Raw genomic sequence first — 19,888 nt, forward strand, 5'->3', positions numbered from 1 at the left:
ACATTAAAGTGAATTAAGAAGGATAGAGAATACCCAACTCATTTATTTCTCAAACAGGTTGAGGGTCCTATATAGCTGTCAGAACTCAGTAGTAGTGGATTAGGTCAGTTGATACTGCTTGTTATAGAGAATCCAAGATTTTGTTACTCTGTGATTAGGAGAACAGAGAGAAATAGCCTGAAAACCCAAGTGAATCTTGGTGTAATTCAGGAAAATTACAAATCCTTGCAAGAGTCTCAGTTACATCAGTGACTTCGAGATTTATGTCTGTTATCCCCAGGATGTCATTAAACCAGTTACACACATGAACGTGGATCCTTACAATTACTTTTGATGTTCTAATGTACTACAAAGAAAATTACCAATATGCTAGCAAAAATGGATTAGAAGTTGCACTCTATTAGTTATATATTGATTTTTATTTATTTATTTGGTCAGATAGTGCTTGTTATCTTGTGATTAAAGCAGGCGGGCTAGGGGCCACCTCAGGACTCGTGAGTTCCACTCTCTGTTCTCCCACTGACTCATTACGTAACATTGTGATTCGCCTCATCGCCTCGTATCTCAGTTTACTGTTTGTTGTTAAATGAGTGTAGTACTGTTTACCTCACAGGCATTTTTTAATTAATTCAGAAAGTGCTTAAAATCCTTGGATGATAATTGCTGCTATTGTAATTGTTAATAATAACATAGTAAAGATTATCTTTTTCTTTCCAGCTGATTGCTTAGACCCAGCCTGTTCCAGTCATGGTGTGTGTATCCATGGAGAGTGCCACTGTAATCCAGGATGGGGTGGTAGCAACTGTGAAATACTGAAGACAATGTGTCCAGACCAGTGCTCTGGTCATGGGACGTACCTTCAAGAAAGTGGTACCTGCACTTGTGATCCTAATTGGACAGGTGCAGATTGCTCAAATGGTAAGAATTAAAAAATTCCCTATGTGTAAAACTCTAAAATATTTTAAATTAATGCATAATCTTGCATTATTGTGTAAGAACCTGATCCAGCTGCCATTGACCCTGTCTTTCTGTTGACTGCAGTGGGAGCAGGATTAGGCCATAAATCATGAGTGAAACATTCAGAACAAATGACCATTTGTACATATTTGAAAATCAAACAGTTTCTTCACTCAGATACTAATTGAAGGCATGTTTTGCTGGTGGTTCACAGAAAAGAACAAAATGTTATATGTACCTTCTACATTTAAGATCTGTACTGAAATATTCATCTACATATTTAGAACTGTGTTAATGATGCATCCAGAAATATTTCCATTTGAAAAATCTATTTTTAGCTGCTTGGATGGGCCAGTCCTGTAGTCCTTGTTCAGGCAAAACTCCAGCTGAAGTTAATGGAAATTTTGCCTGAATAAGGACTGCATGATTGGGCCAACAGATCTAGCAGGTAAGGCTTTCTTTCAGGCCAAAACTTGGCACATTTAAGGCCGGTTGCTGGTCTTAGATACATTGGTATAAATTTGAATTAAAATATGGAATTACTATAATTTAGATCAGAATCTGAATTTTAGTCTCAGTCTGAGAGCAACCTTTTTGTGCCAAATTTTGGAAAAAATTACTCCTTTTGTAGCCACATATTTAAAATCTAGATAATTTCTAACTGTCAGATGTGTTTTGTCAAAAAAAAGCAAATAATTTGTTAATAATCTAACAAAGTAGGCGATGCTCTAAATGAAGCCTGGACACGTGGCCTGCTTGAGGGGTGGTGGTTTTATATCAAGTTATGAATGATATTTAACCAGTTCTCTGTGAATAACTGCCATTTTGAAATGCCCTTTGTGTCTATCTATGATATTGATCAACAGTCCTTGAAAGTCATTGGTAGCTCAGGTATCAGCTATAGGTATGGATTTTCAAGGGAAGGCAACAGAGTGAGCAAACTGTAGAAGAGGAGTATTTTCCCATATTTAACGTTTCATATATACTTTCAGATTTAGGCATTTACTTTGTGTATGCATATGTATTATCAGATACTAAAGTAATATTTGTACTTCCAAAGAAAAGGTGTTGTCCTCTACTATTCTGCTAATTTTGTTTTTGAATGTCTGCTGAGCACAGAAAGCTTTCTGAGCTCATCTGGTATGGCATCCAAGTGCTTAGGTTCTTATAAAAATGACTGTTTGTGGAAAGTCTGCTGTATGGTTCAAAGAAAATATGGATTGTGCACAACTTCTGTATCCATCTTTACACACTACACGTTATTTTTGGTCATTCACTGTCTGTGCTCATCTTTCGAAAAGTAGTTGATAGCTGAAATGTAGACAAGTGATCTGTTTCCTGTATATTCAGATATTTCAGTTACTTCAGGTTTATGACATAGAAAATAGTTTGTGCAATAAAATGTAAAGGACCCCTACTGAAGTTGTACAAAATGACCTTCAGATATTTAAAGTCAATAAATAAGTAAATCTTACTCATAAAGAAATATTTTGTAAAGCTGCAAAAGGGAGAAGAATGAGTTATATCCATCAGAAAGCTTACAGGGTTGAAATCAACAGAGCTTTCCTCTATCTTCATCAGCAGTTTGTCCATTAATTAGCCCTTCAATTCCACTTCAATTAAATTAACTCTAATTAATAAGTTAATTACAAAGATTGACACACCTTGCTCAAAGCTAGTGTGCTCAAAGCTGATAAACACCTTCACCCTAATGAAAAATTGATTAGATTGAAGAAAAAAGGGGGAACCTCTGAAATAAACTTCTGCCTCTCCTGCAGCTGGGTTGATGTTCTGTAACTCTGAAGTTAATCAGATCATCTCAGATCTTTTAATCAAAAATTTAATTCAAAGTAGATAGAAAATGTTGTGTGGGAAAAACAGCAGAGCTCTCTTGCCCAGTAAACATTCTGCACTATTGCTCATAAGAAGTGCCATCAAAACTTGATGCTGTGTTGAATGTTTTATAGCACTTTGAGGCAGAGAATTATAATCTATTGGGGGGAAAATACTACTGAATGAAAAACTGGAAACAAAGCCCGTATGTAAAACCTTTCAGCCTCTTTTATGAGCTCTCTTTTTATTGCAGTCAAAAATAATTTTAGTTCTTTCTTATTAGGGTGGTTTGCTGTCTTTTACAAGGAAACCCAAACTAAATATAACATTCTTATGAACCAGCATATGATTGTAACTAACTGTATTCTAAGAGACTAAAAAACATCCCTCAGGCTTTTTTTCTGTACTCAGATTCACCCAAATTAAGTTTTCCAAAGACTGACTGAATAAAGAAAAAGGATAAATGCAAACTATAACAACCTGAATTATTATCTTGTATTAGTTTTGAGATGTAAGATATATTGTTTGGCCTATGAATAACTTAGGCCTTAATGTTCTTTTCAATTATTCTACTAGTTATAAAACCCTGTTAGTGTAGGTGACAAGTTGAATACTTTTGTTGATTTATTTTTAATAGTCTTTCTGTTTTTAAACCAGACTGCCTAAAGCTGTCATTCCTATAAATTTACAGAAAGTTTTAAAAAATGTTATATTTAACAGACATGTCAGTATGTCAGCAATGCACTAATGTGTCTCACTGAGGCTGATTCTTTTTAATGAAAAAATATGTCAGAGATGGCACATTTCAAATTTGAAAGAAACCTGGGGGAAAGGAAAAAAAGCCCCTTTGCTAAACTGAACTTTTGTTCAATTGTAGATTTTTGCCTATAATGTAAATGACCTGTAAGGTACGTGGTACATTTAGTCACTAAAACAATGCCGTAAGTTCTAATGGGTTTAAATGCATATAATCTAAGCTATAAAAGGTAACTCTTAAGAAATATGTGCTCGCAAAAAATATAATTGGAAATTACTCAGAGCTAACTGACAGAAGAGCTGTGGACAAGTAGGCATTACTAAGTCTACTGGGTAACTAATTAAGCATTAGCAGAGATAAAATTCCATATTCCATATTCTCTTGGGTCCTACCTGAAAATGCTTTTAGCAGTAAATTCCTTTGATTTAATTTTCAAAGATTTTGCTTTTCTCCTTCATATGTTGAATTAAAATATAACTTTGCTAATTAATGTGCGCTCTCCTCTTGTTCTTTCTCTCTGTTTCTCCCATCCCTCCTTTTAAATACAGAAATCTGTTCCGTGGACTGTGGCTCTCATGGTGTTTGCATGGGTGGAACATGTCGTTGCGAAGAAGGTTGGACTGGACCAGCCTGCAATCAAAGAGCCTGCCATCCTCGCTGTGCTGAACATGGAACCTGTAAAGATGGGAAGTGTGAATGTAGCCAGGGATGGAATGGAGAGCACTGTACTATTGGTAGGCTAGCTGTGCTTTAATATCTGTCTTCAATACAAAACTCAAAAAGCTAGAATTCCTGGCCTTTTGTGCATCAGAAATGTAACACTTTGAAGCTTGTTTCTTCAAACAGAATATTTGCACCTGTCAGTGTGTGTAAAGGAACTGATGTTTTAAGAAAGGAAATGATTACATAATGGCTTATCAGTTCTTTACAGCTTGTTTGCCACAAATGGGAGGTGCAAGAATTTCCCTTTCAATCGTTTCCTGTAACTGCCTCCTGTAGAGGAGAAGCTTACATATTTTTTAAAACTGTAAATAAGTCTTCTGATGTATGCTTTTTTATTTTTATACGATAGTTTTCCAAAAGATGTTACTATGCTACCTTTCCCGCCGCCCCTTTTCTAAGAAGAAAGCCTACAAAACTTACTCTAACCTGAGCCCAAAAATGAAAACACTTACCAAGGTGGTAAAGAAATCTAACTGCCACCCCACCCCGCTCAATTATCCTTTTTGTTGACATAATGCATTTCTACTTTACAGTTGTACAAGATATCTGCTAAGCAAATAACATTACATTTAAAAGCACTTTGAAATGACAAATTCAAAAGAAGCAGTCTTCATTAATCTCTGTATGTTTCCGTAATCAGAAATGTTCTATCCTTTAGAAACTCCTGTGCTTTTATCATTGACTTATTTACACCCTGTATATTCCATATAACATAGACAAAAAGCAAAGTGTGTGATCCTTTCCTTCAAATTATATGAAAGATCATTCTCTTTCCTAGAAGTTCATGAATGTGTCTCCAGAAACTTACCAAAGGCCACATTCTGCCTTTGGATGTATACTTTTCCAATCACACAGAATTTGACAGGCATCTTTGGCAGTGAGTAAATGCAGGGATTTGTGTGTGTGTGTGTGTATATATATATATATACTAAAAAGAGCAGAAGAATTAGAAAAAGGGGAAGAAAAGTTGTCACAGAAAAGCAAGTGACACTATTATTTACTTGTCCTACCACAGGACCAGGTAGTCATGGACCAGGACCCCATTGTGCTAGGCATTGTACAAACACAAAACAAAAAAAGATGGTCTGTACCCCAAAGAGTTTATAATCTAAGTATAAGACTGATGGATACAGACAGATATGGGAGTACTAGGAATCAATGAGACACTATGATGAGAATTTTTTAATGAAATTGCAAGTTTGATTGATGATAATAATAGTGTTGATATAATGTACTTAGACTTCTGTAAGGCATTTGACATGGTACCAGGTAACATTTTGAGTAAGAAACGAGAACAATACAAAATAAACTTGGCACACGCTAAATGAATTAAAAACTGGCTAACCGATAGATCTCCAAATGTAGTTTTAAGTGAGGAATCATTACCGAGCAGATGTGTTTCAAGTGGTCTCCCACAGGGATTGATTCTTGGCCCTATGCTATTTAACATTTTTATCAATGATGTGGAAGAAAACAAAATCATCACTTAGAAAGGTTGCAGATGACACACAAATTGGAGGAGTGGTAAATAATGAAGATGACAGGTTGCTAATACAAAGCGATTGGAATTGCTTTGGAAGTAGGTTGCAAACAAAACATATGCCTTTTAATATGGCCAAATATAAGGCTGTATATCTAGGAACGAAGGATGTAGGCCATACTTACAAGATGGGAAAGTCTATCCTGAGAAGCAGTGACTCTGAAAAAGACTCAGGGGTGATAACAGATGAACATGAGCTCCAAGTGCAGTGCTGTGGCCAAAAGGGCTAATCTGATCTTTAGATGTATAAAGAGAGGATTATCGAGTAGCAGTGGAGGAGTTATGTTCCTTCTGTATTTGGCACTGGTGCAACTGCTACTGGAATATTGCATCCTGTTCTGGTGTCCACAGTTCAAGAAGGATGCAAATTGGATAAACTGATAAATTGGAGAGGATTCAGAGAAGGGCCACTAGAATTATTAACAGATTGGAAAATATGCCTTGTTGTGAGAGACTAAGGAAGCTCAACAAAGAGGAGTTTAAGGGGTGACTTGATTACAGTTTATAAGTACCTACATAGGAAACAGTGAGAGACAAGGTAGGTGAGGTAATATCTTTCATTGGACCAACTTCTGTTAGTGAACAAGATAAAATTTTGAGCTTCACAGAGCTCTTCTTCAAGTCTGAGGAAGGTAACCAGAGTGTCCAAGCTAAATACAAGATGTGACAGATTATTAAGTGATTCACACATGCTGTAGGACAGTGGTTCTTAAAGCCAGTCCACCGCTTGTTCAGGGAAAGCCCCTGATGGGCCGGACCAGTTTGTTTACCTGCTGCGTCCACAGGTTCGGCCGATTGCGGCTCCCACTGGCCGCGGTTCACCACTCCGGGCCACTGGGGGCTGCGGAAAATGGCAGGGGCCAAGGGATGTGCTGGCCGCCCTTCCCGCAGCTCCCATTGGCCTGGAAAGGCGAACCGCAGCCAGTGGGAGCCGCAATCGGCCAAACCTGCGGACGCAGCAGGTAAGCAGTGGACCAGCTCAGAACCGCTGCTGTAGGAGATCACTTAAAATGAAGTGTACGATTAACACCTGTGCTGTTCTAGAGCAATGGAAGGTTAGCAGGGTGTGTTACAAATTGTCATAATGAGCCATAAAACCAGTGTATTTGTTAAGTGCATGCTTTTTAGTGTCCAGCAGAGTTAGGAATTTAAATTCCAGGCTCATCTTTTGAAGGCGTTATGCAGGTTTCCTTTGAAAATGAGGACTGAGAGATCAGATATGGAGTGACTGCTTAGTGAAAAATGTTTGCCCATCAGTGATACGGTGTTTTTGTCTTTTTATCGTTTTTTGGTGTGAGTTCATTCGAGAATGTAGTGATTGTCTGGTTTCACCAATGTAATTGTTGGGACATTTGATGCATTGGCTATGGTACACCACATGTTGTGATAAGTGTCTGTAGGACCCATGGATCTTGAAAGGTGTGTTGTGGGGGTATTGATCATCGTAGTGTGGAGATATGTCCACAGGTTTTGCATCTGTTTTGGCAGAGTCTGGTGCCACTTTGAGCTGGTGTATCCTGGTCTATGGGGAGCTTGATTCTGATGAGCTTGGTGAGGTTGAGGCATTGTTTGAAGGACAGAAGAGGGGGTTCAGGGAAGATTTCTTTCAGGATGTGGTCCCCATCAAATGTGGGTTATAATTGTTTGATGATACTCCATATGGATTCTAGTGTGGGATGGTAGTGACGGCGAAGGGTCTGCAGTCAGTGGCATATTTTTCTGTACTGAAGCAGAGGTCTCCTGCAACATTTGCGTGCCTGCTCCATGTTCCAATCTACAGTACTTAAAACTAGGTAGTTTTAAGTGAGTATCCCACACTTCCTCTTCAGAGCATGTTCTGTTGTATCCAAGTGCCTGGCTGTAGAGAACAGATTTCTTGGTATGTCTGGTGTGATTGTTGGATCTCTGGAGGTAACTGTGATGATTCATGGGATTTCTTAAATATAGTCATATTTAGGGTTCCATTGTTTAAATTGATCATGGTATCCAGGAAGTTGATGATGGTATGGGACTGTTCTAGGGAGATAAACACCACAACTACAACAACACTGCAAAACATAGGAAACAGAAATTTGATAATAAAGGGCTCTTCAATCTAGCAGACAAAGGTATAATACGATCCAGTGGCTGGAAGCTGAAGCTAGACAAATTCAGACAAGAATTAAGGTGAGCATTTTTAAGAGTGAGTGTAATTAACGATTGCCACAATTTACCAAGGGCCATGGTGGATTATCCATCACTGGAAAATTTTAAATCAAGATTGGTTGTTTTTCTAAAATATAAGAGCTGTTTAAAACAGGAATTAATTGTGGGAAGTCTTGTAGGGTCTGCGTTATACAGGAGGTCAGATTAGATTATCACAATGGTCTCTTCTGTCTTTATAATCTATGAGTCTATGAATATTCTTCGTCTTGATAGGCAGTGGTCTAATCCCACCTGTGGGCTAACTGTTGTCAAGGTTTTCATAGGCATCATGGCAAAGGAGAGTTTTAAGGAGATTTTGAAAGAGGATAATGAGGTAGCTTTGCAGATGTTTATGGGAAGCTTCTCCCAAGAAGGGAGGGTAGCATGAAGTACAAAGGTGCTTGTATGAAAATTTAATAATTTGCTGATGGAGGCAGACATCATGGACTGAACATAGGTGGGAGCTGACATCTCGATAATGAATAAGAGATAGGCTATTGAGGGCCTTGAAAGTGAAGATGAGCAGTTTATATTTGATGCAATAGAGAAGGGAAACCCAGTGAAGGGCTGCAGTAGGGGTGAGATGATCAAATTGGTGGGCCTAGAAAATTATCTTTGCTGCAGAACTCTTAATGGATATAATTGAGGCAAGATTGCATTATTCAAGGCCAGACAAAAGGACACAAAATATTGCAGTAATTGAGACTCAAGATGAAGAGAGCTTGGACAAGGCTTGTTGGGTTTTTTAGATGTGAGGAAAGCCATATCTTAGAGCAGAAAGAGTCAATAAGAACTGGATGTAGGCTAGTAGTGAGGCCCTACAACGTGATCCAGGTTGAAGAGGACGCACAGGTTATGGACCTAAGTGACAGGATGGTGGTCTTGTCCACATGATTAAAAAGAGACAGGAGGGAGGTTTCTGCAGGGGCCTGATTAAGAGCTCTTTTTTTAGACAGGTTCAGCTTTTTTTGACTGCTAGACATCCATGAGGAGATATTAGAGACAGGCTGAGATTTTGGTTTGGACAGAAGGAAATAGGTGAAGAATGGCGAGGGAGGTCTGGAGTTGTCAGCGTAAAGATGGCAGTTGAATTTGGGCTTGTGGATGAGATTACCCACAAATAAGGTGTATAGAGAGAAGAGAGAGGCAACAAGGGCAGAGTCCAGTGAAACCCTTCCGGCAAGTTGGAGATGGGATGAGAGGGACCCACCGAAGCATGTGTTTAAGAAGTGATTACAGAGGTAGGAGGAGAACAACTTACCTTTCTTAAAAAAATTAATCATAAGAAAAAATGGGAGTGTAAGATAAAGCCTTTCCTTAGGTAGCTTTAACTTGCCAAATATCAATTACTCAGCAGATCACTCTACTGTTGGTCTCACTGACCTGGGCTGCGTTACCTGGGTTATAGTTGTACACAGATTAACTGTTCTTGGACAATATTTCCAACACATTAGGCACAAACAGGTTTTTCTTCAGCATTGGGCAGGCAGGTCTGTCTTTTTCAATACATATATTTATTGTGTGGTCGCTGTTGTCAGGAAAATCCCACCTTTGGTTAAAGTTTGATTTGTTTGTGTTCCTTTTACGGTCTCTAAGATTAGTAATGAAGCACAGGATCATATGCCACACTGATATGTGTGTTTTTCTTAGAGATGTTCTCTTTGAGACCCCAGTGTTGCAGAGAAATCAGGTCCTTTTCTGCTCTTAACCAACCGTAGTTCTGTCTTAGGCTATGTCTACCACTGTGAGCTAGGGGCCTGATTCTCCTGCTCATGTATAGATACTCACCATAGCTCAATGAGAGCTAGCGCAAGTATAAATGATAGCAGTGTAGTCGTGGAGGCACAGCTGAGCCATGCCAGGTATAAACACATCTAAAATATGGTGGGCACGTACTTGGCGTAGCTCAGCTGTGCCTCTGGAGCTGATGCCCATGCTACAATGCTATTTATACTTGCACTGACTCTATTCAAGTTACCTCATGTATATTCATATGAACGGGGGAATCACACACCTAACTCATAGCATAGCCATTGTGGAATGGGAATTGATTCTTCCTCAGCCTGGCACGCAAAGAGCCAATGAGCCCTTGTCCCAGCCCCTCTAGGTTATATAACAGTGTGGCCACCAAAGTAACAGATTTCAAAGCACAAGTGATATCTGTGTACACAGTACTCCCATAGCCATCCTTTGCCTATAAAACCAAACATTTTTATACCATGTACTGGCACAACTTGCCCTTGGTGGCAAAATACTTAGGTAGTTTGCATTGTGCATGTGGAAGTCTTGCATGTTCCCTTCTGTATTGAAAAAGTAGGAAATCCCTTTACTCACGATTTCATATGCTGTTCAGCAGCTAGATACTAGGGTAATATACCAGAACCCAGTTTATCAGATCTAATTGGGCCTGGGGCCAGATCCAATAATTAAAATTTCAGATAATCTAGAGACTGGGAAAATGTGAGGCTGCAGCACTGTCTAGCAGCCACCTCACCAGCTTCTGGACCTGTGCTTAGTGACTGTGCAATTAATACAGAGAGCCGGATAATGGAGGGTCAGATAAATGGGGTTCTACTGTACATACTTGAGAAATCGACATAGATTAGATATATACACAACTAGCCAAATGCCACCCAAAGTTCACATGCACAAATTCCCATTATTATGTGGACAGATCTATCCACTCAATATTTTGCATCTGTCATGTCCACACTATATCAAAATGATGGGAGAGATATGTGCACATTAATCATAAAGGCATGAATGGAGCCTTTAGTAGGTAAAGGCATTAACTGAACTGTCCAACTCAATAATCTGTTTGACTATCTAAAGAGGTATGGTTTTACATAAAGCATGAGCACAGTTTGAGACAGTAAAGTGAAGAATATTCTAAGTGTCTACTGAAAACTTCTGTTTGTCTCTAAATGTTTTATTTCTATTCATTTTCAGTTAGCCTACTGGTTGCATTCCTCAAGTTGGCACGTATTAAACAGCCAAAAAACCCATTTCTGTGTTTTAAAAAAGATAGTCCTTTGTGGAATTCTCTTCTAATAATATGTTAAACATCAAGTTGTTTATTGAGTTACATTGATTTTCATGTACGTTCAGGCAATTCACATGGAAATTTGGCCTGGGGGAATTCCTAATTCCTTTAAGCTACAAAGTACAAGCTATTTGTTTTTATTCTCATTCTTTAGTACATTGGGAAACAAGATCATTAATGATCACAAAGACATGCTTTGTTTGTTGAGACAAAGCTTAGACATGCACTGCTCAGCATACCTCTGTTAAACACCAAGGTGGCTCTGGGGTTTAGGATGCCAAAGATTGGAAAATTGCAAATGAAATACACACAGCTGGGGAGTTAGCTCTTAAACAATATGGAAAAAAATCAAATGCATTATAAGTATGGACAGATATTGGTCTGATGCACTAGATCTTGTTATCTTTGATAAGCAGTATAGCAAGAGTGGTATTTGTTTCAAATAAGTTATGAGCCCAGAGCTTTCAGTGCTTCCTCCAGCACACTTTTTCACACTAATAGTTTTTCACAAATTAATAGATATAAAATATATTTGGGTTTTCTAATGTTTTAAACTGTGGAAAGCATTAGCAAGGTTATCAAGAATTTTAAGTAGTGCTCGATGGGAAGGATCAGCCGGGAAATCTATCAGGGATTGTATTCTCACTTATGTTGGCATTTATACCTTGAAATAATTTTTGTTTCCAGTTATTTAATTTAAATCTGTTTTTCTTAGATAATTTAAAATGAGTAAGGGGTATTGTGATATGTAAGAACCAATATGTAAAGTAAACAAAACTAGCCTTAATACTGACCCTGTTCTTTTGGTTACTTCGACTAACAGGAAAATAGATCAAAGATTAATTTATATGCATGATTTCCATTGGCCCTTTGTAGTATCTTTGTAGTATTTTCTGTAGTATCTGGCTGATGAATCTTGCCCATATGCTCAGGGTTTAGCTGATCGCCATATTTGGGGTCGGGAAGGAATTTTCCTCCAGGGCAGATTGGAAGGCCCTGGAGGTTTTTCGCCTTCCTCTGTAGCATGGGGCACGGGTCACTTGCTGGAGGATTCTCTGCTCCTTGAGGTCTTTAAACTACAATTTGAGGACTTCAATAGCACAGATATAGGTGTGAGGTTTTTTTGTAGGAGTGGTGGGTGAAATTCTGTGGCCTGCGTTGTGCAGGAGGTCAGACTAGATGATCATAATGGTCCCTTCTGACCTAAATATCTATGAATCTATGAATCTCACTTAATGCCATACTTGCTCATGATACACTCATTGTGTGGTCTGTATGATACACGCACAATTCCAAAGATTGATGTACAAGTTGTTCAGCAAGAGTTGCATGCTCAGGTAGGACTTAATCCTGAAATGTACTTAAGTCGGTAAGAGTTGAAGGAGCATGGAATCTCCCACAGATGCTCAGCACCTTGTAGAGCTGAGTCAATAAAGGGCAGTGTATGTTCCAAAGCACATTAAGTGCTAAGGAAATTAAAGGATTTCTAAATTACTCTGTATATTTTTCCCCTTGCAGTGGTAAGATTTTACCTCTGCTTAAATCCACGTGGGAGCAGTTTAGATCAAGGATTATTTTACAACAGAGCCCCAGGCCAAGGCCATGGGAAATTACCTGCCCGATTCTTTAATTGGTCTGGGTGTGGCATTCATGAGTCTGAGGTCAGAATATGGCCCTTTATTATTTTGTGAAGATCTATTTTTGCCTCTTATGGTAGATTTTCATCCTAAACGAATTCTATTTCTATTCAAATAATTGGTCCCATATTAAAATTTTGGTGATTTTTTTGTTTGTTTTTTAAGTATTAAGCACAGAGGCCACCCAGTTTCTGTAATTGTAGTTTGCATATTTAAGATTGGAATTTCTATCCTCAACCTCTACCTTTATCTCTGTGTGAATGCAAGATTGCACATGCACAACTGGACACCAGATAGACTCCTGAGTGAACATTTATTCCTTAATTATGTTTTCTGATCGCAGTTTTGCTAAAATGTTTTTGTTGTTGATGATTGTTATTGTTATGTTTTCTTTTTATGCCCCGTTCACAATGAGTTCAGTGACCCTCTCCTTTTCGAATATCTATATTGTAAAGTTGGAAGAGAGAGTGTTTGTTTGAAATGGGCTATTATTTCTGTGATTTAACTGTCATGTACCCTTAATAAATTAAGTAATAATCATAGAAATCCCATAAATATGAATACTTTGCCAGCTGCTTTTCCATTAAACTCTGCTAGCTGAATGAAATCAGTAAATAATTATGTTGGTGGGGAATCTGTTATATCCAAGTGTTGTATAATGTCTCCGTTTTACAACACAGCTTAATTTTTTCTATACACCAAATTAGTTTTTAGCGTAATCTAAATTGCAAATTGGCCGATTTGCATTAAAACTATGCCTTCTTGTTCTGATTTGTCAACACCTCTTTTTTAAAAAGTCGTTAACATTAAGCATGGGTGGGTAAGACCATCTGTTTATGGAGCTTGCCTGCAGCTCCATCACTTAACACATGAGACAGGTTACAGCTGTTTAATTGTTATGGTGTTGAACGATTATCATTCTGTCCAAAATTAATATTTATATATGTATGCATAGAAAGCATGTGGTTAAACATAAGTGATCTAAATGTGGATTAATGTCATTAAGCATTCATTAATTAATCCCACAGGAGGGCTGAAGTTGGAATAGTGGTATTCACACTCCTTTTTTAGTAACTGCATGAGGTTACTTTATCTAATGGGCATAATTGAAATTAGCCTCAAATAATGATGGACAGTAAAATAATGTACAGTTTGTAATACATTTGTATCCCTATGGGAATCAGGCATTCCTTGTTTTATCTTCTAAGAACTTTTGCAAGATTATTTCCCCTAAAATTCAGTTATGAAAAGAAGAAAAAGCAGACAAAGTACTTTTTTACTGTTTTCTGTTGCATGAAATCATGAATCAATGTTTAAAAAAAAATAAAACATGGATTTTCTTGAGTAAGAGATTGCCACAGGTAGGCCACATTAATTAGATAAACGAGATAGTTGAAAGTTATAGATCTTCATAATTATTAAAAAGAAATGGAAAATTGCAAACAGAAATTTATCCACCTTATGTCACAGGACTAGTGAAAATGAATAGGAACATGATCATGTGCCATGTGGACTTCCATTGGCATCTGTGGGTACTGGATGTGGAGATCTTTGTGAGTATGTGGCCCTAAAGCTAAAGTCAGTATTATGCTCTTTTTCAGGTTGACCATGAGTAGCGTAAGCTCAAAAGTACTGAGTGACCCATTGTTTCATGTTCTCTATGTATATAAATCTCCCCACTGTATTTTCCACTGCATGCATCCGACAAAGTGAGCTGTAGCTCACAAAAGCTTATGCTCAAATAAATTTGTTAGTCTCTAAGGTGCCACAAGTCCTCCTTTTCTTTTTGCGAATACAGACTAACACGGCTGCTACTCTGAAAGGCGTACTTAGTTATTCAGTATTCTCCTCTGTAGCATTGTAAGACCTGCCCGTGCTTAATTTAATTTGTGTTTAGCTCAGGGCTCATTTTACAACAGATTTCAAATATGACCATAGAGAAAGCACTACTTTTCTTTTTATCAGATCAGAGTTCAAGTGTAAGCCATATTTTGTCCTCTTGCTCAAAGACCAGTTTGGATACCTGACTGATCTTCCTTACATGTAGGGGAAGCAGATGAGGTTGATCTGAGTTGGGGGGCAGCACAAATAGGAGATATTACCAGCTCCACTGCATCATTTCTCCTTCCACTGATCCTGAGGAAGCTCCTCTGCTGGTGCACCATGTAGCTGAGCTTCAACTGGAAAAGTCAGGGAGAGGATTATTCTTCACAGCGTTCTTCCCTTTAGCCCCATAGTTTTGTGTAATATAAAATAGTACTAATTTAATCCAAACTATTTAATACTGGGTGCTCCTCTGCATAGTGAAACCTTGCTGAGGGCGTATGTGGGACAGGTTCACTTCAAGGGACACCAGGACAGCGTGATTCCTGAGGAAGCCATGCTGCCATATGAGCTATAGAATCATAGTCTTTAAGGTCAGAAGGGACCATTAGGGTCATCTAGTCTCACCTCCTGCATAACGCAGGCCACAGAATCTCACCCACCCACTCCTGTAACAATCCTCTAACCTATGTCTGAGCTACTGAAGTCCACAAATCATGGTTTAAAGACTTTGAGGTGCAGAGAATCCTCCAGCAAGTGACCCGTGCCCCACGCTGCAGAGGAAGGTGAAAAACACATCGGGCCTCTGCCAATCTGCCCTGGAGGAAAGTTCCTTCCCGACCCCAAATATGGCGATCAGCTAAAACCTGAGTGTGTGGGCAAGACTCACCAGCCAGACACCCAGGAAAGAATTCTCTGTAGTAACTCAGATCCCACCCCATCTAACATCTCCCCTGAGCCTTCGTTTGGTTAGGCTAAACAAGCCAAGCTCCTTGAGTCTCCTTTCATTCCTCAGATCATCCTAGTAGCCCTTCTCTGTACCTGTTCTAGTTTGAATTCATCTTTCTTAAACATGGGAGACCAGAACTGCACACAATATTCCAGATGAGGTCTCACCAGTGCCTTGTATAATGGTACTGACACCTCCTTGTCTCTACTGGAAATACCTCGCCTGATGCATCCCAAGACCGCATTAGCTTTTTTCACGGCTATATCACATTAGCAGCTCATAGTCATCCTGTGATGAACCAATACTCCGAGATCCTTCTCCTCCTCTGTTACTTCCAAGTGATGTGTCCCCAGTTTATAACAAAAATTCTTGTTATTAATTCCTAAATGCATGACCTTGCACTTTTCACTATTAAATTTCATCCTATTACTATTACTCCAATTTACAAGGTCATCCAGATCTTCCTGTTTGATATCCCGGTCTTTTCTGTATTGGCAACACCTCCCAGCTTTGTGTCATCCGCAGACTTTATTAGCACATTCCCTTTTTTTGTGCCAAAAAGATTGGTCCCAAAACCAATCCCTGAGGAACTCCACTAGTAACCTCCTTCCAGCCTGACAGTTCACCTTTCAGTGTGACCTGTTGTAGTCTCCCTTTTAACCATTTCCTTATCCACCTTTCCGTTTTCATATTGATCCCCATCTTTTCCAATTTAGCTAATAATTCCCCATGTGGAACAGTATCAAATGCCTTACTGAAATCGAGGTAAATTAGATCCACTGCGTTTCCTTTGTCTAAAAAATCTGTTACCGTCTCAAAGAAGGAGATCAGGTTGGTTTGACACGATCTACCTTTTGTAAAACCGTGTTGTATTTTGTCCCATTTACCATTGACCTCAATGTCCTTAACTACTTTCTCCTTCAAAATTTTTTCCAAGACCTTGCATACTAAAGATGTCAAACTCACAGGCCTGTAGGTACCCGGATCACTTTTTTTTCCTTTCTTAAAAATAGGAACTATGTTAGCAATTCTCCAGTCATATGGTACAACCCCTTAGTTTACCGATTCATTAAAAAATTTTGCTAATGGGCTTGCAATTTCATATGCCAGTTCCTTTAATATTATTGGATGAAGATTATCTGGGCCCCCCGATTTAGTCCCATTAAGCTGTTCAAGTTTTACTTCTACCTCTGATGTGGTAATATCTACCTCCATATCCTCCTTCCCATTTGTCGTCCTGCCATTATCCGTAAGCTTCTCATTAGCCTCATTAAAGACTGAGGCAAAGTATTTGTTTAGATATTGGACCATGTCTAGATTATCCTTAACCACCACTCCATCCTCAGTGTTTAGCGGTCCCACTTCTTCTTTCTTTGTTTTCTTCTTATTTATATGGCTGTAGAACCTTTTACTATTGGTTTTAATTCCCTTTGCAAGGTCCAACTCTACATGGCTTTTGGCCTTTCTCACTTTATCCCTACATGTTCTGACCTCAATAAGATAGCTTTCCTTGCTAATCCCTCCCATCTTCCACTCCTTGTAGGCTTTCTGCTTTTTCTTAATCACCTCTCTGAGATGCTTGCTCATCCAGCTTGGTCTACAACTGCCTATGAATTTTTTCCCCTTTCTTGGGATGCAGGCTTCTGATAGTTTCTGCAGCTTTGACTTGAAGTAATTCCAGGCCTCCTCTGCCTTTAGATCCACAAGTTGTTCAGTCCAATCCACTTCCCTAACTAATTTCCTTAATTTTTTAAAGTTAGCTCTTTTGAAATCAAAAACCCTAGTCACAGATCTATTTTTGTTTATCCTTCCATTTAGTTTGAACTGAATTAGCTCATGATCACTCGAACCAAGGTTGTCCCCTACAACCATTTCTTCCATGAGATCCTCACTACTCCCAAATCTAAAATGGCATCCTCTCTTGTTGGTTCAGTAACTACTTGGTGAAGGAATCCATCAGCTATTAAATCCAGGAAAATCTGAGCCCTATTATTATTACTAGCACTTGTCCTCAGTGTATAACAGGGAAGTCAAAGTCTCCCATGATCACACAATTCCCATTAGTATTTACTTCATTAAAAACATTGAAGAGGTCTCTATCCATATCCAAATTAGGTCCCGATGGTCTATAGCACACCCCAAGCACTATCCCGGGGAGGCTCTAGTAGCTTTCTTCCCCAATGTGATTTTTGCCCAGACAGACTCTGTCTTATCCATTCCATCAGTTCTTATTTCTTTGCAGTCTACCTCATCGTTGATATACAATGCTACTCCACCATCTTTGCATTTATTTCTGTCTTTCCTAAACAGCACATACCCTTCAATACCTGTAGTCCAGTCATGACTACTATTCCACCATGTTTCTGTTATCCCTATAATATCTGGTTTCACTTCCTGCACCAGTAGCTCTAGTTCCTCCATTTTGTTACCTAGGTTCCTCGCATTAGTGTACAAACATCTTAATTTTTGCTGTTTGGCCTCGCTTACATTCTTTACCCGATTAGGCACAGACATTCTACTGCCAGTATCACCTATTAGACTGATATGTACACTACCCTTCCTCCTTATGTCCATTCTCCTACCCACGGCTGTATCCTTTCTTACTTTGTTTTCTTCCCTCTCAATGTTAAAATCTGGCGTGGAGATTACCTGGACATCTCCCCCAGATTCCTAGTTTAAAGCTCTCTTGATCAGTTGTGCCATCCTCCATCCTAGAAGTCTATTTCCCTCCTTACTCAGGTGAAGTCCATCCCGAGAGAACAGTCCTCTGTCCATGAATGCTTCCCAGTGACCATACATCCCAAAGCCCTCATTATAGCAGGGTGGAACAGGAAACTCTGCAGAATGCTGTACATCTGAGCCTCTGTGTGGGTGCCCTTCTTGAAACATGGGTGACCCCAAACTTGTATAGATCATAAAACATCCGTGAATTTTGATAGCACAAACACACTCACAAGACAGAACGATTAATTGGATACTTCTGCCACCTTCAGAAGTTTTGCTTTCATAGGGGACAATCTAGACTTTGGTTTTCTTTTCCTTGCTTTCTTTTTTCCAAGGGAGCAGGGAAGCTTTTTGTTTTATATATGAATGTACGGTTATGGTCAGAAAAGTGACTATGTAAAAATAGCATTTTCTTGATTTAAAAGATCTGTTCCTTGTATATATCCAGAATCTCATCAGCTGACAACAGAAAGATTGTAGCACTTTTCATTCCTGAAAGCACTGCAGAGCAACAGCTATGGAAAGGGAGCTGGATCCTATTGTGGAGCATACATCATCAACAGTATTCTTAATAAGTTCCAACTACACACATTCATGATGCCTAGGGGAGTAAGAACACATTCTGACTTTCTGATCCCAGATGGAGTTTTCAGGGGTAGCAGACAGAAAAACCTTATTTTTACTTGAAACTGAACAATTTTTTAATTGAGTCATTGAAATACAGTAAACCCTATGATGCCATTTTTTCCAGAGGATCACTTTTCAGACTATAACTGCCCTTTAAATTGATCATATCTTTTCATCTCTCCTGAATTTCTTCTTTAGTCCTTGATGTAGGAGAAAATTTTCTATTATTCTGCTTACATCATTAGCATACCCAATAAACATTTCCCACAAATGGATTTACCATAAAAAGCAGCAGATCTTTCTGCTGAAGAGCTTCCAAACAATTTTTTTCTTCCCAGAATTTGAAAATTTTAGAGTATATGTATATACTCTCCCTCTCTCTCTTTTTATATATATATAAATATACATATATATATAAAATATATATATGGGCTGTCTATTAATTGCAGTTAACTCATGCGATTAACTCAAAAAATTAACTGCGATTAAAAAATGAATCTCGATTAATTGCACTGTTAAAAAATAGAATGCCAATTGAAATTTATTAAATATTTTGGATGTTTTTCTACATTTTCAAATGTATTGATTTCTATTACATCACAGAATAAAAAGTGTCCAGTGCTCACTTTATATTATTTTTATTACAAATATTTGCTCTGTAAAAATGATAAATAAAAGAAATATTATTTTTCAGTTCACCTCATACAAGTACTGTAGTGCAAACTCCTTATCATGACAGTTGAACTTACAAACGTAGAATTATGTACAAAAAAAACTGCATTCAAAAATAAAACAATGTAAAACTTTAGAGCTTACAAGTCCACCCAGTCCTACTTCAGCCAATCGCTCACACAAACATGTTTGGTTACATTTGAAGGAGATAATGCTGGCCACTTCTTGTTTACAATGTCACCTGAAAGTGAGAACAGGCGTTCTCATGGCACCTTTGGAATTGGCTTCGCAAGATATTTACGTGCCAGATACACTAAAGATTCATATGTCCCTTCATGCTTCTACCACCATTCCAGAGGACATGTATCCATCCTGATGACAGGTTCTGCTCGACAACGATCCAAAGCAAAGAGGATGG

General features: G+C 38.5%; 1 protein-coding gene across 6 annotated transcripts in view; it reads left to right on the top strand.

Annotated features, from left to right (window-relative positions):
- Nucleotides 1–19,888, top strand: part of TENM3 (teneurin transmembrane protein 3) — a 2,200,211-nt gene that overhangs the window by 2,084,542 nt on the left and 95,781 nt on the right. For all 6 annotated transcript variants that reach the window (XM_043546023.1, XM_037897578.2, XM_043546025.1 and 3 more), the window contains 2 exons: nt 718–918; nt 4,096–4,281. In XM_043546023.1, the coding sequence (XP_043401958.1) occupies nt 718–918; nt 4,096–4,281 (387 nt within the window). The remainder of the gene's footprint in view (nt 1–717; nt 919–4,095; nt 4,282–19,888) is intronic.

This window comes from Chelonia mydas, chromosome 4, assembly GCF_015237465.2.
Source record: "Chelonia mydas isolate rCheMyd1 chromosome 4, rCheMyd1.pri.v2, whole genome shotgun sequence".
Taxonomy (NCBI): domain Eukaryota; kingdom Metazoa; phylum Chordata; order Testudines; family Cheloniidae; genus Chelonia; species Chelonia mydas.